Source organism: Artemia sp. Qi Xiang Cuo, chromosome 9 (assembly GCF_049724085.1).
Source record: "Artemia sp. Qi Xiang Cuo chromosome 9, ASM4972408v1, whole genome shotgun sequence".
Classification (NCBI taxonomy): Eukaryota; Metazoa; Arthropoda; class Branchiopoda; order Anostraca; family Artemiidae; genus Artemia; species Artemia sp. Qi Xiang Cuo.
Genome location: NC_142802.1, coordinates 42,510,692 through 42,531,180, shown reverse-complemented (window position 1 = coordinate 42,531,180; position 20,489 = coordinate 42,510,692). Strand labels below are relative to the sequence as shown.

General features: G+C 34.1%; 1 protein-coding gene across 1 annotated transcript in view; it reads left to right on the top strand.

Moving 5' to 3' along the window:
- The window catches only part of LOC148948670 (ecdysone oxidase-like), an 89,091-nt gene that overhangs the window by 13,064 nt on the left and 55,538 nt on the right, over positions 1-20,489 (top strand). Inside the window, exons 2-3 of the mRNA XM_089094991.1 lie at positions 4,202-4,315; positions 11,303-11,505. Of these exons, the coding sequence (XP_088951117.1) occupies positions 4,202-4,315; positions 11,303-11,505 (317 nt within the window). The remainder of the gene's footprint in view (positions 1-4,201; positions 4,316-11,302; positions 11,506-20,489) is intronic.

The window sequence follows — 20,489 nt, the reverse complement described above, 5'->3', positions numbered from 1 at the left end:
ATGGAACTTGTGTATTATAACGAACTCAGAGTTTCATCCTCAAATCCTCTTCTAAAATCTCTTCAAAAATCATCTTTTAAAATGTCTCTAACTGTTTCGAAGAAATAATTCAATAACCTGTCTAAAATGGTTTCGCCCAAATAATCCCTAAACGTAATTTCAGCGTGTTCCTTTTGTTTTTGGCATCTCTGCGCTGACACATTTCAAATTTCTAGGAAACCCTTTCCTACGTTAATCTCTTCATCTCATAAATGTTCCTAGCTACACTAATAAGGTTTCGTTAGAATATCAATTTATCTCTCCGACTTAAAGCTCAGTGAAGCCGTATTTAAAAATAGAATTTCTATCTCTTTAGACTCTCGCATAATTCCAAGATAACAAGTGATGTCATTTATAACTCCTGACACTAAAGATCAATGAAGCCCTATTTAAAAATAGAATATTAATTTTTCTCTCTGACCTAAAGAACGTTTATCCCACAGACCTAAGATTAAAGAAGCCATAATGTTTCTTAATTCCCCCTTCGTGAATCAATATATTCCCCTAGCGATTATGTAAATCAATTTCTCAGGTTAGGTTAGCCTAAAGATCAAAGAAGCCATGTTTGTTTCTTAATTCCCCTTCGCGAATCAATAATTCCCCCGCCGATTATGTAAATCAATTTCTCAGGTTAGGTTCGCCTAAAGACATAAACAGACATAAATTGCTGTTGACATCCATAAATGTGAGAAAGTTCCTGTTTTTTCATTCTCACTGACAAAAACCATAAAACAGGAACATAAATTGCTGTTAACATCCATAAATGTGAGAAAGTTCCTGTTTTTCCATTCTCACTGACAAAAACCAAGAAAACAGACATAATTGTGACAAAGTTCCTGTTTTTTCATTCTCACTGACAAAAACCATAAATCATCCAAAACCATCCATGAAAAACATCAAATAAATCGACCAACGCACATAACCATCCAAGAAAACAGACATAAATGTGACAAAGTTCCTGTTTTTTCATTCTCACTGACAAAAACCATAAACCACGTGGTTCTATGCCCATATATGGTGTTAAAAAAAGTCTTAGGTGGCAGCAGGGGTGAGTGATGGGAGATATTATGGCATCTCTACTATCGCTATCTCAAGTTTTCATCGAACCATTTTGGGGAAAAAACGTCTTGGGAGGGGTCCTAGTTGACCTCCAACTTTTGGTCACTTAAAAAGGGAGCTAGAACTTTTAATTTTTGTTCGAATGAGTCCTTTTCCGATACTCTAGATACTCTAGATTTCCGATACTCTTTCCCAATATGATCACCACTGGGAAAAAGAAAAAGAAAACCAAATAAATACTCATCCGTTATCTATCTTCTGACAAAAATAGAAATTCCACATTTTTTCAGATAGGAGCTTGAAACCTCAACAGTAGGGCTCTGGTACATTGAATCTTATGGTGTGATTTTCATTAATACTCTATGAATTTTGGGGTGTGTTTCCCCCTTTTTCAAAAATCATGCAAATTTCCTCAGGCTCTTACCCTTTAATGGATAAAATTAAGCTTAATGAAACTTATATATTTGAAATTAGCATAAAAAGTCGCTTCTTTTTACCTACCTATTGGTATCAAAATTTATTTTCTTAGAGTTTCGGTTACTATTGAGCCGGGTTACTCCTTACTTAATGTTCCTTACCACGAACTGCTGGATTAAAACTTTTTTTTAAATTTTTTTTTGCTCGTTTTCTTTTTAAACCGAGACAATAAATATTGAAAAAAGATCTTTTCTTAATTAGGCAATGAGTCTATATAAGGCAATATGATTCTTTGCTAAAATATTTCATCATGATTTCAACGATAGCTGCAACCTAGTAAAGAGGGAACTGCGGCTTACAGTGACCAATGAGTTAAGAAATGAAATGTCTAGTGAGAAAAAATTGTCATTTGTAGTTACTTTAAGGATGGTAAAATGTTGTTTCAAAAAATAATTCACAGGAATCTTGGAATAGAGCCTAAAATCCCTCAAAATGACGCTGAGCCAAAACAAAATGTACATTGTGGAAGTTATCTTTGTCTAAAACCTTATCCGTGACACTTATAGCCCCTCACCTGGAACAACAAGGAAAATCTCTGTCTTTTTTTGTTTTTGAAAATCTTTTTTTGCATGGGTAGTCCTGCTGTGTCCTCATTTTTTCTTCTTTTTTCCCCAGCCACTAGCGGGGCACTAAAATGGGAAGGCATCATAACATCTAACCGCCAGGAGCACTAACATCAGGACATCGACAAAATCCGTCACAATACTAACAAAAAAATCCGTCAGAACCACTAACCGTCATAACATCTAAAGTTTTAAAACTTTAGTTTTTTGGGGTTTAGGTTGGAAAAGGTACCAAGGTTAGGTTAGGTTACGTATTAGGTTATGCTTTACCCCCACCCCCCTGATGTGCAAATATATAGTTGAAATTTGTTTCTAAACTATTATATATTTATTGCTATTATAAAAACTTATAAAGTTTTTTGTCCTGACAGTTAGTGGTTCTGACGAATTTTCATTTTAGATGTTATGACGTTTAGTGCTTGTGACGGTTAGTCGAAATGTTAGCACCCCCACTAAAATATCATAGAGAGTTGTCTAAGAGTTTATTTTCAGGCTAATTTTTGCACGTCATCTTTTTTGTTAGTTTGACTCGTTAACGTCATTCTTAAGTGTCATTTGCTGCTCAAAAAGAAAAATTTGCGTACCATTTCTGGAATACAAAGGCTGGGCGGAACATTGGAACATCAAAGAGAGCTGATTCAAAAATTAATTTAAATGCTTATTTAAAATCTAATTTTTATGTTTACTGTTTTTGTATAAATTTGGGTTGATAACGCCATCATGAAGTACCGTTTGGCACCCAAAAAATGTACTTTGGATGCCATTTCCGATATGGAAAGCCTGGGAAGAATGAAAAAATTAGAATCACAATCTCCATGGTTAAAAATCTTAATCCTGAGGAATACGATCCCTCCTCTTCTGTATTCCCCAATCCCACTCCTCTTAACATCATTCATAAGTTTTCTGCTAACTAACAGAACTAGAATGCTGCTGCAACACGATAAACTCTTTCCTTAGTACTTGCTGCGGGACCAGACGCGGACCAGATGCTCTGGCACCTGGACCACCGGAACCAGCAGCTCTACTGCTTTCTGCTAAACTTTCGAAAACCCTCAATTGTGTCGATGTCGTTTTGACATTTGCCCACCAATACTTCTATTGACCAACAGGACACCCGTGCCATTCTGGCAAAGGAACAGCTACAATTACTTGATTTGTGATTCGGTCATTAGGTTTTCTCAAGACATAGCTAAGCCAACTTAGTCTTCTCTGTTTGACAATTGAGTCTTTGGGCTCAATGTTACAGCAGAGGTGGCACACCTCAGCATGTGATATTCTGTCGGAGTATCGAATCCTTAGGATTTTTCAGAAACAACAGAGATCAAGGACATGTAGACCTCCGAAATCTTCTTTTACTCCCTCTCCCTGAGATTTTCCTCCTAAAAATTCTAAATCTTATGTCAGTAATGAAATCCTTCCATGATCCATTCCATGATCCAATTTAATGGATTAAATTCTTCAATTTAATCCATTAAATTGCAGAAAATAATCAAGAAGAAGCAGACAGTGGGAAAATTCCTTTGAAAGGAAATGTTTTTAGAAACGACTAAGGGTTACTATAGAAAGTCTTATATTGAACAAAACTTTCACAAAGAAAGTTACCTTTAAAAAAAAATCTACCTATACGTAATGACTGTTAAGTTTGAGCTGAATTTTCGCTTTGATGTCTAATGTTATTGCATTGTTCTCAAATACTTCAACCAGAATGATAATTTGCTGTATAGGTTATATTTTATGTTTAAAAAACAATCTATTGCTCTTAAATTTTATACTATCTTTATTTAACTTTTCTTAAACGCTCTGTCAAGTAACTATTTATCTAAAGAAGATTTCTAAAAGAAATTTAATGTTTTTCAAGTGGTAAAGCTGCTGTGCAGTTTACAGAGTCCTTTTACACGTCATTCGGGAGAGTGGAGAAAATAGTAGCATAGACAAATTAGTGATTACTGAGTTGTGAGTATTTTACTGAGTTGGACAATCTAATCTAAGGTTTTGAGTTGGAGATCCTCGTAAAAAAAGAGGAAAAGATATATTAAACTGTTAAACCTTTTTATTCGTTTCAGCCGTTGTCGTTGTAGTGTCTGCAACGTTCCTGTACCATATTTTGCAAAGCTATTTTTTTATCTGGTATACAAGCATAGTCATGCATCCGATTGGTCGTTATGACTTTATAATTGGTGAGATTTCATCTTATTTTAGTTTTTCTTTAAGGATTAAGGATTTAAAATACTTGTTTTATAGTAAGACAAGTATAATGGGCGGGGGAATTTTCAGTTAATTAGAATTTTCTCTTCAAGCTTATTCCAAACCTGTCTTTTATGAAAGTTTGAGTAAATTGTTTGTTATTCGTGCATCAGGATTGGCACCAATTTGATTAATCATGCACTTATTTTTCTGCAATGACAAATTGTCCAAATATTCTTCACCATAGTCCCGTGTGTCAATAAAAAGTAAAACAATTATTAATGATCCGTTTCTTTATATATTTTACGTGACACTCGTGCTAGAGTAGTCAAGCTCTTTAGGTCACTCAAATCCCCCTCCCCGAGTGGTTTTGGACATTGAAAAAATATATCTAAAATCAATAATGTTGCCTCTCAATTGGAGATGCAGTCTCAGCGTGGTCTCATTCAATTGAAAATCGGAAGTTCTAGTGCCCTTCTTAAGAGTAAAAAGGGATCGGAGGGCATCTAGCCCCTTCCCTGAAGCCCTCTTTTCGAAAAGAGTATCCGAAAAAAATTTTGAGATAGCCATTTTGTTTAAAATAGTTAAAAGATCAACTAGCAAAACCCCCAGGGTCGAAAAAACCCCCAGAGCCTTGGGGTTCGTGTTGAAAGTTATGCCCTTATGGCATATAAGGCTTTTGTGGAAGGGGTGGTCGTATAAATTTTGGAAGGGACTAATTTGATTGGAAATTGAAAGTTCTAGAGCCATTTTTAAGAGTTAAAAGGGATTGGAGGGCAACAAAGCCCCCTCCTACGCCCTGGTTGCCCCAAATGCTAGGAATTAAAATCTGGAAATAGCTATTTTGTTCAAAATAGTTCAAGGATCTAATAACAAAAGCTGCAGGGCCGATCCCTTTCCCCTATCCCGGGAGAATGTGTTGAAAGTTATGCCCCGGGGAAATATAATGTCTTTATGGAAGGGTGGTCTTACTAATTTCAGAGGGGGCTAATTTGATTGGAAATTGAAGGTTCTAGAGCTCTTTTTAAGGGTGCAGAGCTCTTTTTAAGGGGTTTGGAGGGCAACTACCCCCACACCACGCCCTCTTTTCCCCAAATCCATACGATAAAAATTTTGAGATAGCTGTTTTGTTCAAAATATTTCAAAGATCAGATAACAAAACTCAGGTCGACACATCCCCCAGAGCCTGGGGGCACGTGTTGAAAGCTATACGCCGGGAGTAAATAAGGTTTTTATGGAAGGGATGATCGTATAAACTTCGGAGGGAACTCATTTTATTGGAGCTAGAAGGTTCTAGTTCCATTTTTTAGAGTCAAAAGTGATGGCAGGGCAGCTAGACCTCCCCCCTCACACCCTCTTTTCTCCAAATGCATCTGATAAGAACTGTGAAATAGCCATTTATTAAAAATAGTTCAAAGATCAGATAACGGAAACTTTGAATTTGACTAAACCCCCCAGAGCCTGGGGGCAAGTGTTGTAAGCTATACCACGGAGGCATATAAGGTTTTTATAGAAGTGGTCAAATAAACTTTAAAGGGGACTCAATCGACTGGAAATTCAAAGCTCTAGTTCCCTTTTTAGGAGTCAAAGGGGCTGAAGGGCAGCTAGCCCCCACGCTCTCTTTTCCCCAAATGCATCCAATCAAAATCTTTGGATAACAATTATTTTTTAAAAAAGTTCAAAGATTAGATAACGAAACTTTGGGGTCGGCACAACCCTTCAAAGTCCGGGGGCAAGTGTTGTAAGCAATTCCCTGGACATGCAAGGTTTTTATGCAAGGAGTAGTCGTAATATCTTTGGAGGGTGCTCGATTTGTTAGTAATTGAAACTTCTAGTTTCATAGAAGAGGGCAACTAGCCTAACTCCCCCCCACCCCAGAGCCCCGTTTCCCCAAACAAAATCGACCTAAATTTTGAGATAATCATTTTGTTCAAACTAATCCAAGCATCATATAACAATGCCTGTGGGGTTGACCTAGCCCCGCAAACCCCTGGGGTCAAGGGTTGTAAGTTATTCCCCAGGGGCATACAAGGTTTAGGGAAGGGGATAGTCCAAAAAATTTTGGAGGAGGCTCCAAGACTGTCCTAGACACATATAGTTTTCACTACAAGCAAGAGTTTGGCTACTGCCCTTTTCCCTAACTGTAAAAGTATTAAACCATCTGCGTCATTGGCACTTTACTGAAAACGAATCATATTACGAAAATTTTTTTTTTACTTATTACAACATTGGAAATAAATTAGAAATCACAATGAAATAAAATCTTGAACTGATGAGCTTTCAGCAATTATTATACCTATATATATCAAACTTTTTAATTTTATTAGTTCTTTCCATGACTGTTCAAGACGCATATAGTTTTCACTACAAGCAATAGGTTGGCTATTGCCTTCTTCCCTAGTTGTAAAAGTATAAAGCCTGCTGCTTCATTGGCGCTTTAGTGAAAACGAATCATGTTCCAAATATTTTCTTTTGAACTTATTACAAATTAAAAATAAAACGAAAATAACAATGAAATAAGATCTTGAACTGATGAGCTTTCAGCAATTAATATCACCATAATTATAGATGAAATATTAGTTTAATTTTATTGGTTCTTTCCAAGTCTCTTCAAGACACTAATAATTTAACAGTTCGTGGTAACGAACTGTAAGTTAGGAGCGACCAGGCTGAATAGTAACCGAAACTCTAAAAATGGATACCAATTGATAGCATTTTGATACCATTAGATACATCAAAAGAATCAGTTTTTTTTATATATAAAGTATGGGAATGCTTATTTCAAATATATAAGTTTCATCAAGTTTAGTCGTACCCATCAAAAGTTATGAGCCAGAGAATATTTGCCTTATTTTCTAAAAAAGGGGGAAACACAACCTAAAAGTCATAGTAACTTAATGAAAATCACACCATCAAATTCAGCGTATTAGAGAACCATACTGTATTTCAAGCTCTTATCTTCAAAAATGTGGAATTTTGTATTTTCGCCAGAAGAAAGATCACGGATGCGTGTTTATTTTGTTTTTTCTTTTCTTTTTTTTCTTCCCATGGATGATCGTATCGACCCAGTTGTCAAAGAATATCGCAAGAGGGTTCATTCAAAAGGAAGTTAAAATTACTAGTGCCCTTTTTAAGTGACCGAAAAATTGAAGGGCAACTAGGCCCCAGCCATTTTATTCAGCATAGGCGAAAAATCTAATACCTTTGTTCTTAGGTGTAAAATGACCCCCCACAGTCCCTGGGGGAAGGGCTGAAAGTTGTTTATTTCTCCCATTATTTACTTATAGTATTTGTTATTGGGAAGTATACAGCCATTTTTTTGGAGGGGGGGTGTGCTTGGGGTGGATTTCTATGAGAAAAATCTTCCTTTGGGAGGAAAATTTCATTGGAGAGAATATTTTAGGGGAAATATTACACTGGGGGTTTTTGACAGAACTACTATACGAAATTCTCTTTAATTGTCTTACATTTTCTTTGCCAAATGTTTTATGTGGAGATGTTCCGGGGGAATTATCCAGGATCTTTTTTCCGCGTGTTTTATTTTCTGAGAAACAATTTCTACGGAAAGGGGCATTTCTGGACGGATCAAGAAACCCGATTAGAGATTAAAGTCTTATTCAAATGAAAGAATGCTAAGGAGACTTTTTCCGGCTGAATTGTCCACAAGCAATTTTACAGGGAGGGGGGATTTACAGCGAGGATGGAGCTGTCTGGAGGGAATTTGACTGGGAGGATGCACTTTACGTTGGATGAAATTTCCACGGAGGAGTTTTCCGTGAGGGGAATGGGTATATTTCATTGAGCGGGAGCCAGATTTACCGGCATTATTTGAAAAATAAACCGAAGTTATGCCATATATGAAAGGTTGCCCCCTCCTCAATACCTTACTCTTTGCGCTAAAGTTTGATTGTTTACTAAAATTGAAGCACTGGGCCGTTTAATTAGAATATGAAGCTTTTTTGAAAGTGCTAACAGCTTTAACGTAAAGACCAAGGTATTAAGGAGGGGGCAACCTTTCATATCCGGAATAAATCTGCCAAAATTAATATGCAAATTTTGTTTTAATTGTTCATGCACGGTGAGCTAAATTCAAACCTGAGTTAGTTGAAAAACGTTCAGAAACTAAATAAGAAAACAAGTTTTTTATAACTGAAAGTAAGGAGCGACATCAAAATTTAAAACGAACAGAAATTATTCCGTATATGAAAGAGTGTGTCCCTTCCTCAACACCTCACTCTTTAAGCTAAAGTTTTTATTGTTTTAAAAAGTAGAGTTGGGACAAAGAGTAAAAATTTAGTGTAAAAAGCGAGGCGTTGAGGAGAGACAGTCCCTTTCATATATGGAATAATTTCTGTTCGTTTGAAGTTTTAATGTCGCTCCTTACTTTCAGTTAAAAAACTTGTTTTTTATTTAATTTAAATTTCAGTAAAGCGCCAATGACACAGAAAGCTTTATACTTTTACAGATTTGGAAGAGGGTTAAATAAAAGTTCAAATAGGGATAAAATCCTTTTAATCGACAGTGATAAATTTCACAAAAATACTAGACATTTCAGTCTAGAATTATCTACATCGTATGTATTGGAAGAGGGGAGTAGCCAAGCTCTTGCTTCTAGTGATTTTTATTTGTTTTGAGCTTGGTTAAATCAACAAAACAAGTTTTCTTTTTTTTTACTGAAAGTAAGGAGCAACATTCAAACTCAAAACCAACGCAAATTATTCGGCATATGAAGGGTTGCCCCTCCTTAATACCTTCCTATTTACGCTAAAGCTGTTGGGACTTTTAAAAAAGTCAAACTTAAGCGCAAAGAGTAAGGCCTTACCCTGCCTGGGTTCCTGGAAAAATAATCTCACGCGGCTGTAGAAAATAGATTACTTATATTTTCCAATGTCCAATCCAACGCAATTCCCAGTAGTACATAGTAACATTGACTCTGAAGTGTGTCAGCGAACTAACTCCAATATTATTATTTTCATAAAAGGAAAACTTGTGTTGGGGTGGACCCCAGAATGGCACGGACCAATCCAATAAATTAGAGTTCAAATCCATTGGCTTTTTTCGCATAGCTTTATCTTTCAATGGCCAAGACCCAGAAGACAAAAATTGAGTTTAGCTTGAAAGCTTATTTATTGCAAAACAACTATAGCTTATCAGCGAGATCAACTTATCATTGAAAATTGTAGTATAGGCAAATCCAAGCAAATGCAATTACGGAAAAGACAGCAGGTCATTTTTCTGAAAAAGATAACGAAACAGGAGTGAAACCCCAACAGTCACTTTTGACTCCTAAATCAATATTCTTGTTTTTTTTTTGTACTGGCTTTTGGGTGTTTTTGGTAAAGCGCTAGTTTTCTATAATCATACAAAGCTAGAAAAATATTATCAATTGGTTTATTTGCACTAGTTTTATCGATATATGTTAGATAGACTGTGAAGCAGTAATTTTTGTTCGTTTTGAATTTAAACTTCACTCCCTATTTTATTCTGAAAAACTCGGTTTTAAAAGTAATTTTTGATCCTGTTTATTTAAATTTAATATAGGAGCAGCATTGCCATGATCTATCTATTTTTATGGAGGACCCCCGCCCTCATATATAGAATAATTTACGTTCCTTTTTTATTTTTAGCGCTACTCCTTGTTTCCGGTTGATTTTTTTTTATTTAAGTTGTGACGGTTTTCAAATAATGCTAGGAAACTCCCATTCCCCTTGTAAAACATCTCTTGGAAATTTCTCCCAGAAAGTTTCCCTCCCATGAAAAAGTTTTCTCGTGGAAAATCCCACCCCCCGCTGCAAGAAAAAAAACCTAAAAAATGTCAAAATATTTCCCAATAACAAATACTAGGCTGTATGTGAAACCTTTTCTTGGAGACTGTTGAAACCAAAGCAAACAATAAATAGACGAATTTGAATAACTTAAGTTTTTCTCGAAATACTAAAAGAAATGTAACACAAAAGTGAAGTCTTTTTTATACAGAAATTATCAGAAAAAAGTAAAGCTCAAGATCACTCAAATTTTGGCGGTTAGTCGTAATTGTTTGGGTGCAGTAGGAAAAACAGCAGTGGTTAAGAATTGCCGCAGTCAGACTTAACCACAACAGGTTATCTACATAATCATGTAGAAGGCACAAGACTAAGATTGAAAAAAAATAACACACACACAATAAGGAATTGAACCCGTGACACTCTGATTCATGGTTTTGTCTTAAAACTATCTTAAAAATTAAACATAGATATAAATATTATTTTAATAGCCGCAATGTCATTGAACAGCAGACAAACATAAATAATGAATGTATTTATCAGCTAAAATTTTGGTCTCACCAGCTATAACACAAATAGTGAGTAATGTAGAATTTTAAATTTAAAAAAATACATTTTAGTGTTACTAGAAATGAAGAAAAAATAGACAATAATATGAGCTCCGAAAATCCGCTTATTTCTCTCTATGCACCCGAAAATTCCAAGTTGTGATACAAATTCTATAGCTAGTCTATAGTACTAATACTATCAAGATGGCTTCGCTTCGGACTTGTCAAAAAACTAATCATGAAATGTCCTTTTCAGAACCAAAACGCGATCCATTGGACTGAGATCATTGTGCAGAAGTAATGCCAAATTATGCAGCAAAAAAAAATAAAGAAGCATCAATCCCAAAATGCTTTATGTTTTTCAAAAAGTGTCCTTAATCGGTTTGCTTTTACTGTGCTAAAACTCCTATATTGCTTTATGTTTTCAGTAAAGCGCTAGTTTTCTATAATCATACAAACATAGGGAAATATTATCCGTTGGTTTATTTGCACTAGTTTTATGGATATAAGTTACATAAACTTTGAAGCAATAATTCTTGTTCGTTTTAAGTTTCAACTTCGTTCTTTACTTCCCTCAGAAAAACTTTCTTTTTAAATTAATAGTAATCTAAGTAGGTTGTAAATTTTCCTTGTGGTGCTTGTATTGGTCTTACTAATTTTATTTTTTCAGTTGGAGGTGGTACAGCCGGATGTGTCCTAGCAAATCGTCTGTCTGAAAACAATAAGAATAGAGTATTATTAGTAGAAGCAGGAGGCCTGCCACCATTCATATCTTCTATTCCTTTGGCTTCACCATTTCTTCAAGGAGGTTCTTATGATTGGAACTATAATACTATGCCGCAAAAAAAATCTTCAAAGGCTTTAAATGATCAGGTAGATATTTCGTCACTTATATAAATATACCTTAAGCCATTCTCTCCTGATAAATCTGTTATTGTGCTAACCCATACAAGAGCTTGTCGTTTGTGTTGCATTTGGGCTTATATCTCAGTGATTTGGCTAAGAATAGGATTTTAGGTGTTTTTTTTTTTTTTGTCAATCTTGTGCCACAGTTTTCACAGTAAATCAAGGGGCCCAGTTTTTAGCTTCTTTCACACGCTCAATTCCATTTTAATTCTCAAGTCGAGGAATTCTATTTAGGCCTACATTAGAAGATCATATTTTATTTCTAGAAAACATCTATCGGAAACCCAAGTGGGCTGGATTCGCACTTTAGTGTAAAAAAAAATGTAAAATAAGTAGGCAAATATAATAATAAAAAATTGTTTCTAAAAAGTCAAAACCATTGTAAAAACAGCAGTTTTCAAAACAGTGAAAAATGTCAAAATAGTAAAAAACATTTAGAATTAAAAAACGAATAAGTTAGATTAATAAAATACAATGAGGATAAATTAGTCTTGCAATAAAAGCTACATACACAATTTAACAAAAATTAAATTGTAAGTTAAACATTTAACAGTTGTAAAGTGAAAAATCGGAGGGGGTCTCATGTATTTAACATGCTTACTGTATAGAGGACGAAAGTCCTTATGTATCTTTCGATATACTGTTTTATTGGGGTAAGAAGGGTGATTTTTCTGAAGCAGGACGAGGGAGGCAAGGTCAAAGGAAGGAAAATTGACTAGGGAAAAGGTAATTTGTCGGTGGGTATGAAAGGTTTTGTTGACGAAACGTAATGAAATTTTTGTTCTCCTTTCATTGAAGATAACCAGATTAGCTCTTTGTAGATGAGATAGAAGGGACTTTACCCTCATTGAAAATAATTCTTTGTCACCTTTTTCGACTGTCTCTATTCTTTCTGAAAATTCATTGGAGGTACCACGCTTTTAATTTCAAAGGCCATACTGCCTTTCCATGCCGATAGATAACATTTCGAATGAGGATAAATCCTTTTATTACACAGTGAAAAAAGAAAATCAAAAAATATACTGGATCATCATCAGCAGAAATACTGCTGATGACCATCACTGTATATGTAATCGAAATACCCAGTATTTTTTATCACTGTCTATTAAAAGGATTTATCCCTATTCGAAATATTATTTATCGTATGTGAGATATCAGGATGCCAAACAGGACAGGCATACTCAAGGATTGGGCGTACAAATGAAAGGTAAATTCAGAAACAATGAGATTTAGGGGATTTATGTATTTTTTAGATATAGGACATTTGACATTTATATACCTTTCTAATCTTTATACCTCTTCAATCTTTCTAAACATCTATATTAAATAATTTTCTCAAAAATGTCAACTTCTGAGAAGAAGCACCTATTTGAGAATTAATTCTGGAGAAAAAGCTATAACTGCAATGCATGCATTTAAGCGCTAGTTTTGTATAATCATAAAAGTATAGGGTAACATAATTAGTTGGTTTATTTGTACTAGTTATATTAATATATATTAAATAAGCTGCGAAGTAATAATTTTAGTCCGTTTTAAGTTTCAACTTGGCTCTTTACTTCCCTCGGAAAACCTTAGTTTTTTTAAATTAATATAGAAAGTCTTTAGTTGCAGAATGGTGAAAGGAGGAAGGTATTCTTGAAAATGTTGAAAAATCAACATTTGGTTGGGAGCAGAAAATCTGATAATTAGGCTTAAAATCATAATTAGGCTTAAGTTGCAGAATGGTGAAAGGAGAAAGGTATTCTTGAAAATGTTGAAAAATCAACATTTGGTTGGGAGCAGAAAATCTGATAATTAGGCTTAAAATCATAATTAGGCTTAAGTTGAAGAATGGTGAAAGGAGAAAGGTATTCTTGAAAATGTTGAAAAATCAACATTTGGTTGGGAGCAGAAAATCTGATAATTAGGCTTAAAATCATAATTAGGCTTAAGTTGCAGAATGGTGAAAGGAGAAAGGTATTCTTGAAAATGTTGAAAAATCAACATTTGGTTGGGAGCAGAAAATCTGATAATTAGGCTTAAAATCATAATTAGGATTAAGTTGCAGAATGGTGAAAGGAGAAAGGTATTCTTGAAAATGTTGAAAAATCAACATTTGGTTGGGAGCAGAAAATCTGATAATTAGGCTTAAAATCATAATTAGGCTTAAGTTGCAGAATGGTGAAAGGAGAACGGTATTCTTGAAAATGTTGAAAAATCAACATTTGGTTGGGAGCAGAAAATCTGATAATTAGGCTTAAAATCATAATTAGGCTTAAGTTGCAGAATGGTGAAAGGAGAAAGGTATTCTTGAAAATGTTGAAAAATCAACAGTTGGTTGGGAGCAGAAAATCTGATAATTAGGCTTAAAATCATAATTAGGCTTAAGTTGCAGAATGGTGAAAGGAGAAAGGTATTCTTGAAAATGTTGAAAAATCAACATTTGGTTGGGAGCAGAAAATCTGATAATTAGGCTTAAAATCATAATTAGGCTTAAGTTGCAGAATGGTGAAAGGAGAAAGGTATTCTTGAAAATGTTGAAAAATCAACATTTGGTTGGGAGCAGAAAATCTGATAATTAGGCTTAAAATCATAATTAGGCTTAAGTTGCAGAATGGTGAAATGAGAAAGGTATTCTTGAAAATGTTGAAAAATCAACATTTGGTTGGGAGCAGAAAATCTGATAATTAGGCTTAAAATCATAATTAGGCTTAAGTTGCAGAATGGTGAAAGGAGAAAGGTATTCTTGAAAATTTTGAAAAATCAACATTTGGTTGGGAGCAGAAAATCTGATAATTAGGCTTAAAATCATAATTAGGCTTAAGTTGCAGAATGGTGAAAGGAGAAAGGTATTCTTGAAAATGTTGAAAAATCAACATTTGGTTGGGAGCAGAAAATCTGATAATTAGGCTTAAAATCATAATTAGGCTTAAGTTGCAGAATGGTGAAAGGAGAAAGGTATTCTTGAAAATGTTGAAAAATCAACATTTGGTTGGGAGCAGAAAATCTGATAATTAGGCTTAAAATCATAATTAGGCTTAAGTTGCAGAATGGTGAAAGGAGAAAGGTATTCTTGAAAATGTTGAAAAATCAACATTTGGTTGGGAGCAGAAAATCTGATAATTAGGCTTAAAATCATAATTAGGCTTAAGTTGCAGAATGGTGAAAGGAGAAAGGTATTCTTGAAAATGTTGAAAAATCAACATTTGGTTGGGAGCAGAAAATCTGATAATTAGGCTTAAAATCATAATTAGGCTTAAGTTGCAGAATGGTGAAAGGAGAAAGGTATTCTTGAAAATGTTGAAAAATCAACATTTGGTTGGGAGCAGAAAATCTGATAATTAGGCTTAAAATCAATAAAATAAATACTTTTGAAAAATACTACAGGAAAGGCATAGAAGCGTACAAGAATCATAACATTTCAAGGTTTGAATGGAAAATAGAAAATTAGGCATTAAATCAATAAAATGAAAGCTTTTAAATAGTATGATGGCAAGATCTTGGTAGGCTAAAGGATATTACGGAAATCTAAATAATCTAAGCTTAGGAGCGTAATAAAAAGTGCTTTGAAATCAAAAGTAAAGTACGCTAATGCAGGGACATCCTAATAATACGAGATAAAAAGCCTAGATTCGAAGTTTTTATTCATTTAAATAGGAAATTCAGAGAATTGAAGGATCTGGAGTTGAAGCCCATGTCCGAAAGCTTTTACTTGAAGAAGATCGCAAATGAAATTGAAAATTCTAGAAACTGTTGCTGTAACAGAACTTTTGCCAATGAAATTATGAGTGAAATTTGTAATACTACGCCAAAACAAATTGGTATAGGGAATTTACGTAAATCAGAATAATCTAAGATTCGGAGTGCAATTCAATTAAATTTACTTATAACCTGTCGAAACAAAAAAGGGCACCAGTCACCTAAATGACAGAGTACATAAGAGAAACAAAAGAAAAAAGACAAGAAAACTTATACATTGAACAAAAATAAGTGGTTTTTACAATCATGATAATCATAGACATAATCACAAATCATATATAATAATCACAAGATAAGAAATATTTCAAAAGACACAAAAAAAACGAATAAAAATAAAGAGGACCAATCATGATTTAGTTTACTGGCAGAAGATTTAAAATCTTTTACTCTTCTACCAATAATTGTTGGAGGGAAAATGAGCTTAAATTTTTGGGACAAAAAAGAGTTACTAGTCCAAGGGGCATATCTAAAAGGAATTTAGCAAATTTAAAATAGATCCGATGAACAAGTTTTTTTTTTTTGAAGCAGAAAAAAATTGCCAAATAGGAGACAGAGCAAGAAGATGAGGCACAGATAGACTATTATAAGGTTTAGAAATATCGAAACGACTAAGGTGTGTAACGTTAGAGACAAGTGACACATAAGCTAACCTTGCCTTTTTTTTCAAGATTTCGAATGGCAAGCTTAATAGTTTCCTTAATTGAGTTTCCAATGGGTATTCCCAGGTAAATAAGGCTTTTAGAGAGGGGGATACAAGTTTCAGTAAGTTGGAGGGATTTATCAGAGTATCCTTTGAGGTTGAAATCGACAGCTACAATTTTATCCACATTAAAACTTAAACCAATCTGCTGATATTCTAGTTTTAACTTCGAAAAAGTGCTCTCACAACCAGAGAAAGTGCAACTCAGATTTAGGATATCATCAGCATACGTAAGTAAAGAGACGTCTAAACCCCCGTAAATACAGGTGGACTCAATAGAACTTTGGGCTGAAATGACTGAATTATTAAAAAGCGCAGGGGAAGTGAGACCTCCTTGTCTAACGCCCTTTAGCAAATTAAAAAGCTCTGAACCGCGCTTCATTTTGGCACAAATATGTTTATACATGTATCGAATACTTCGATAGTGATTCCCTTTCTTTAGAACTTCTACCAAAATCTGGGCAAAAATACACGAATCAAATGCTCTGGCAATGTCCAGTGCACATAGAACAATAAACGCCCCGGAACCTTCCACATCAGTAGAAGGGGGGGGGGTACCAGTCGTGTCACGCACCCCTGCTGCCACCTACAACTTTTTTTAACAACAAATATGGGCATAGCCTCCCTAGGGAGAACACGTGGTCAATGGGGTCAATGACCTCTTTCTCCCTGGGCTCTTTCTCCGGGTGTGTTTTTGGCACACTCTCAGCGAATATTATGATCCAGAAATAATATTTGCTGTTGTTTCCGAGGCAAATGTTGTTATTGAGTCATTAATCAAATTGTTTCCGGGCAAGGTTAATTAATGTCTGACAGATGACGTCAAGTTAATTAATGTCTTTGATGTATTTCCAAAGAGAATGTTTCCGAGGCAAATTTTAGATCACACATGACAGATGATGTCATGATTGATTGATTGACATGAAAGGGGAATTAGTTTGTTGTTTCTAAAGAGAATTGATTCACGAAAGGGGTATTAATTTGTTGTTTCTAAAGAGAAATGTCTCCGAGCGAATGTTTAGATCTTAGCGATGAAGAGATTGATTCACGAAATGGTTTCCAAATAATTTGAAATGTGACAGTGCAGAGATGCCAAACAAAAGGAAAACGCTGAAATTACGTTTAGGGATTATTTGGGCGAAGCCCTTTTAGCCATTTTATGAAATTATTTCGGCGAAACAGTTAGAGACATTTTAAAAGATGATTTAAAAGATGATTTTAGAAGAGAATTTAAGGGTGAAACTCTGTGGTCGTTATAATAGACAAGTTGTATTTTAACATCGTCGTGAGGTCCCCTACCCCAACCCCAAAGGGTTCCAATCCCCCTACCCCAACCCCGAAGGAAGCCCCCGGTACTCAAATGTCCCCCAAGCTCCCAAAGGACCCCCAGACCTCCAAAGGCCCTCCCCAGACCCCCAAAGGCCCTCCCCGGGCCCCCAAAGGCCCACCGGGCTCCCAAAAGACCACCGGGCTCCCAAAGGACCCCCCGGACCCCCAAAGACCCTCACCCGGTCCCCAAAGGTCCACCGGGCTCCCAAAGGACCAATCGGCCCTCAAGTGCCCCCCAGACCCCCAAAGGACCCCCCAGACCCCCAAAGGACCCCCGGCGCCCCAAAGGCCCCTGAGCCCCCATTTTTTAATACTTTTTTATGGCTTTATTATATCTTTTCAGAACAAGTTATTTTCCTAATGTCCATCCTAAACCCATTTTACAAGTTGAAGTTCCTATCCTTTTCACCCACAACTTTACTATACTGATTTTTGAATGCTCCAACACCAGGCAATACTTTTCAAAGGCATTTCAGAACAATTTATTTTCTTAATGTCTATCCTATACCCATTTTACAAGTTGAAGTACCCATTTTTTTCACCCACCGTTTTACTTTTCAGCTTTTTGACTGCTACAAAAAAAAGCAATACATTTTAACGTCAATTTCAGAAACAGTTAGGTTAATACTGTGCATCCTAAACCCATTTTACAAGTTGAAGTTCCCATCTTTTTCACCCGCAACTTTACTTTACAGCTTTTTGAATGCTCAACAGCAAGCAATACTTTTCAAAAAGGCATTTCAGAACAAGTTCTTTTCTTAGTGACCGTTCTAAACCCATTTTACAAATTTAAGTACCCATCCTTTTCACCAACAACTTAGTTATAGGTAAGAGTTTGAAGTTTTACCTTAGAGACTAAGCTTAGAGTTTTAGTCTGGTTTAGTTTTAGATAAAAGTTTAGAGGTTTTTTTTTTAGATTGTACTCTTAGCTTAGAGTTTTTGTTAGAGTTGTATTTTAGTTTTAGTTAAGAGTTTAGAGTTTTTAGCTTTTACCTTCGAGACTTAGCTTAAATTTTTATTTTGGTTTAGTCTTATTTAAAAGTTTAGAGTTTTTTTTTTAGCTTAGAGTCTTAGCTTAGAGTTTTTGTTAGAGTTATAGTTTAATTTAGTTTTATTCAAGAGTTAAGAGTTTTTAGCTTATAGTCGTGTCTTAGAGTTTTATTCAGAGTTCAAATTCAGTTTAGATTAGTTACAGTTCCGAATTTAGAGTTTTAGCTTAGAGTCATAGCTTATAATTTTACTTAAAGTTGTAGTTTGGTCAAGTTTTAGTTAAGAGTTTCGAGTTTTAGCTTAGAATCTTAGCCTAGAGTTTCTTTTAGAGTTGAAGTTTAGTTTAATTTTAGTTAAGATTTTGTTGTTTTAAATTTGATTTTAAGTTATAGTTATAGTATAGTTTAGTATTAGTTAAGAGTTTAGAGTTTTTTTTAGCTTAGAGTCTTAGCTTAGAGTTTTTGTTAGAGTTCTAGTTTAGTTTAGTTTTAGTTAAGAGTTTAGAGTTTTAGCATAGAGTCTTAGCTCAGAGTTTTATTCAGAGTTCTAGTTTAGTTTAGTTTAGTTACAGTTCAGAATTTAGAGTTTTAGCTTAGAGTCATAGCTTATAATTTTACTTACAGTTGTAGTTTGGTTAAGTTTTAGTTAAGAGTTTCGAGTTTTAGCTTAGAGTCTTAGCTTAGAGTTTTTCTTAGAGTTCTAGTTTAGTTTAGTTTTAGTTAAGAGTTTAGACTTTTACCTTAGAGTCTTAGCTTAGAGTTTTAGTTAGAGTTTAAGTTTAGTTTAGTTACAGTTAAGAGTTTAGAGTTTGAGCTTAGAGTCATACCTTAGAGTCTTAATAAAAGTTTTAGTTTGGTTAAGTTTTAGTTAAGTGTTTCGAGTTTTAGCTTAGAGTCTTAGCTTAGATTTTTTTGTTAGAGTTCTAGTTTAGTTTCATTTTAGTTAATAGTTTGATGTTTTACCTTTGAGTTTAAGTTAGAGTTCTAGTTTAGTTTATTTTTAGTTAAGAGTTTGGTGTTTTACCTTAGATTCTTAGCTTAGAGTTCTAGTTTAGTTTAGTTTTACTTAAGAGTTTAGAGTTTTAGCTTAGAGTCTCAGCTTAGAGTATTTGTTAGAATTCTACTTTATTTTAGTTTTAATTGAGAGTTTAGTGTTTTTAACTTAGAGTCTTAGCTTAGAGTTTATGTTGAAGTTCTAGTATAGCTTAGTTTTAGTTTAGAGTTTTAGCTTAGAGTCTTAGCTTAGAGTTTTTGTTAGAGTTGAAGTTCAGTTTAGTTTTAGTTAAGAGTTTTTTTTTGTTAGAGTTCTAGTTTAGTTTAATTTTAGTTAAGAGTTTGATTTTTTATCTTTGTGCTTCTGTTAGAGTTCTTGTTTAGTTTAGTTTTAGTTAAGAGTTTAGTGTTTACCTTAGAATCTTAGCTAAGAGTTTTTTCTAGAGTTCTAGTTTAGTTTTAGTTACAGTTCAGAATTTATAGTCTTAAATTATAGTCATAGCTTAGAGTTTAACTTGAATTTATATTTTGGTTAACTTTTAGTTAAGAGTTTAGAGTTTTTAGATTAGAGTTTTTATTGAAGTTCTAGTTTAGTTTAGTTTTAGTTAATATTTTAGAGTTTTATCTTAGAGTCTTAGCTTATAGTTTTTGTTAGAGTTGAAGTTTAGTTTAATTTTAGTTAAGAATTTGATGTTTTACCATTGACTGTCTTTGTTATCTCTATTCTAGATTAATGCCTTTTTAGTGTTTACATTTTTTTAGATTAAAGTCTCAGCTTAGAGTTTTAGTTAGAGTTCTAGTTTCTTTTAGTTTTAGTTAAAAGTTTCTAGTATTTTATGATATTAATATATTATAGTTTTGTTAGATTTCTATCTTATTTAGTTGCTAGTTATATATTATTTTAAACACATCTTATAGTTTTGATTTTAAACTTAGAGTCTTTTATAATATTCCTAGGTTAGTTTATTTTTAGTTGAGAATCTAGAGTTTTTTATAATAGATTTTTAGATTAAAGTTTTTGTTAGTTTTCTAGTGGGTCTTAGTTTTATTAAAGAGTTTGGTGTTTTAACTAATAGTCTTAGTTTAGAGTTTCAGTTAGAGTTCTAGTTTAGTTTATTTTCAGTTAAGAGTTTAGAGTTTTTAGCTTAGAGTCTTATCTTAGATTTTTTTTTAGAGTTCTAGTTTATTTTAGTTTTAGTTAA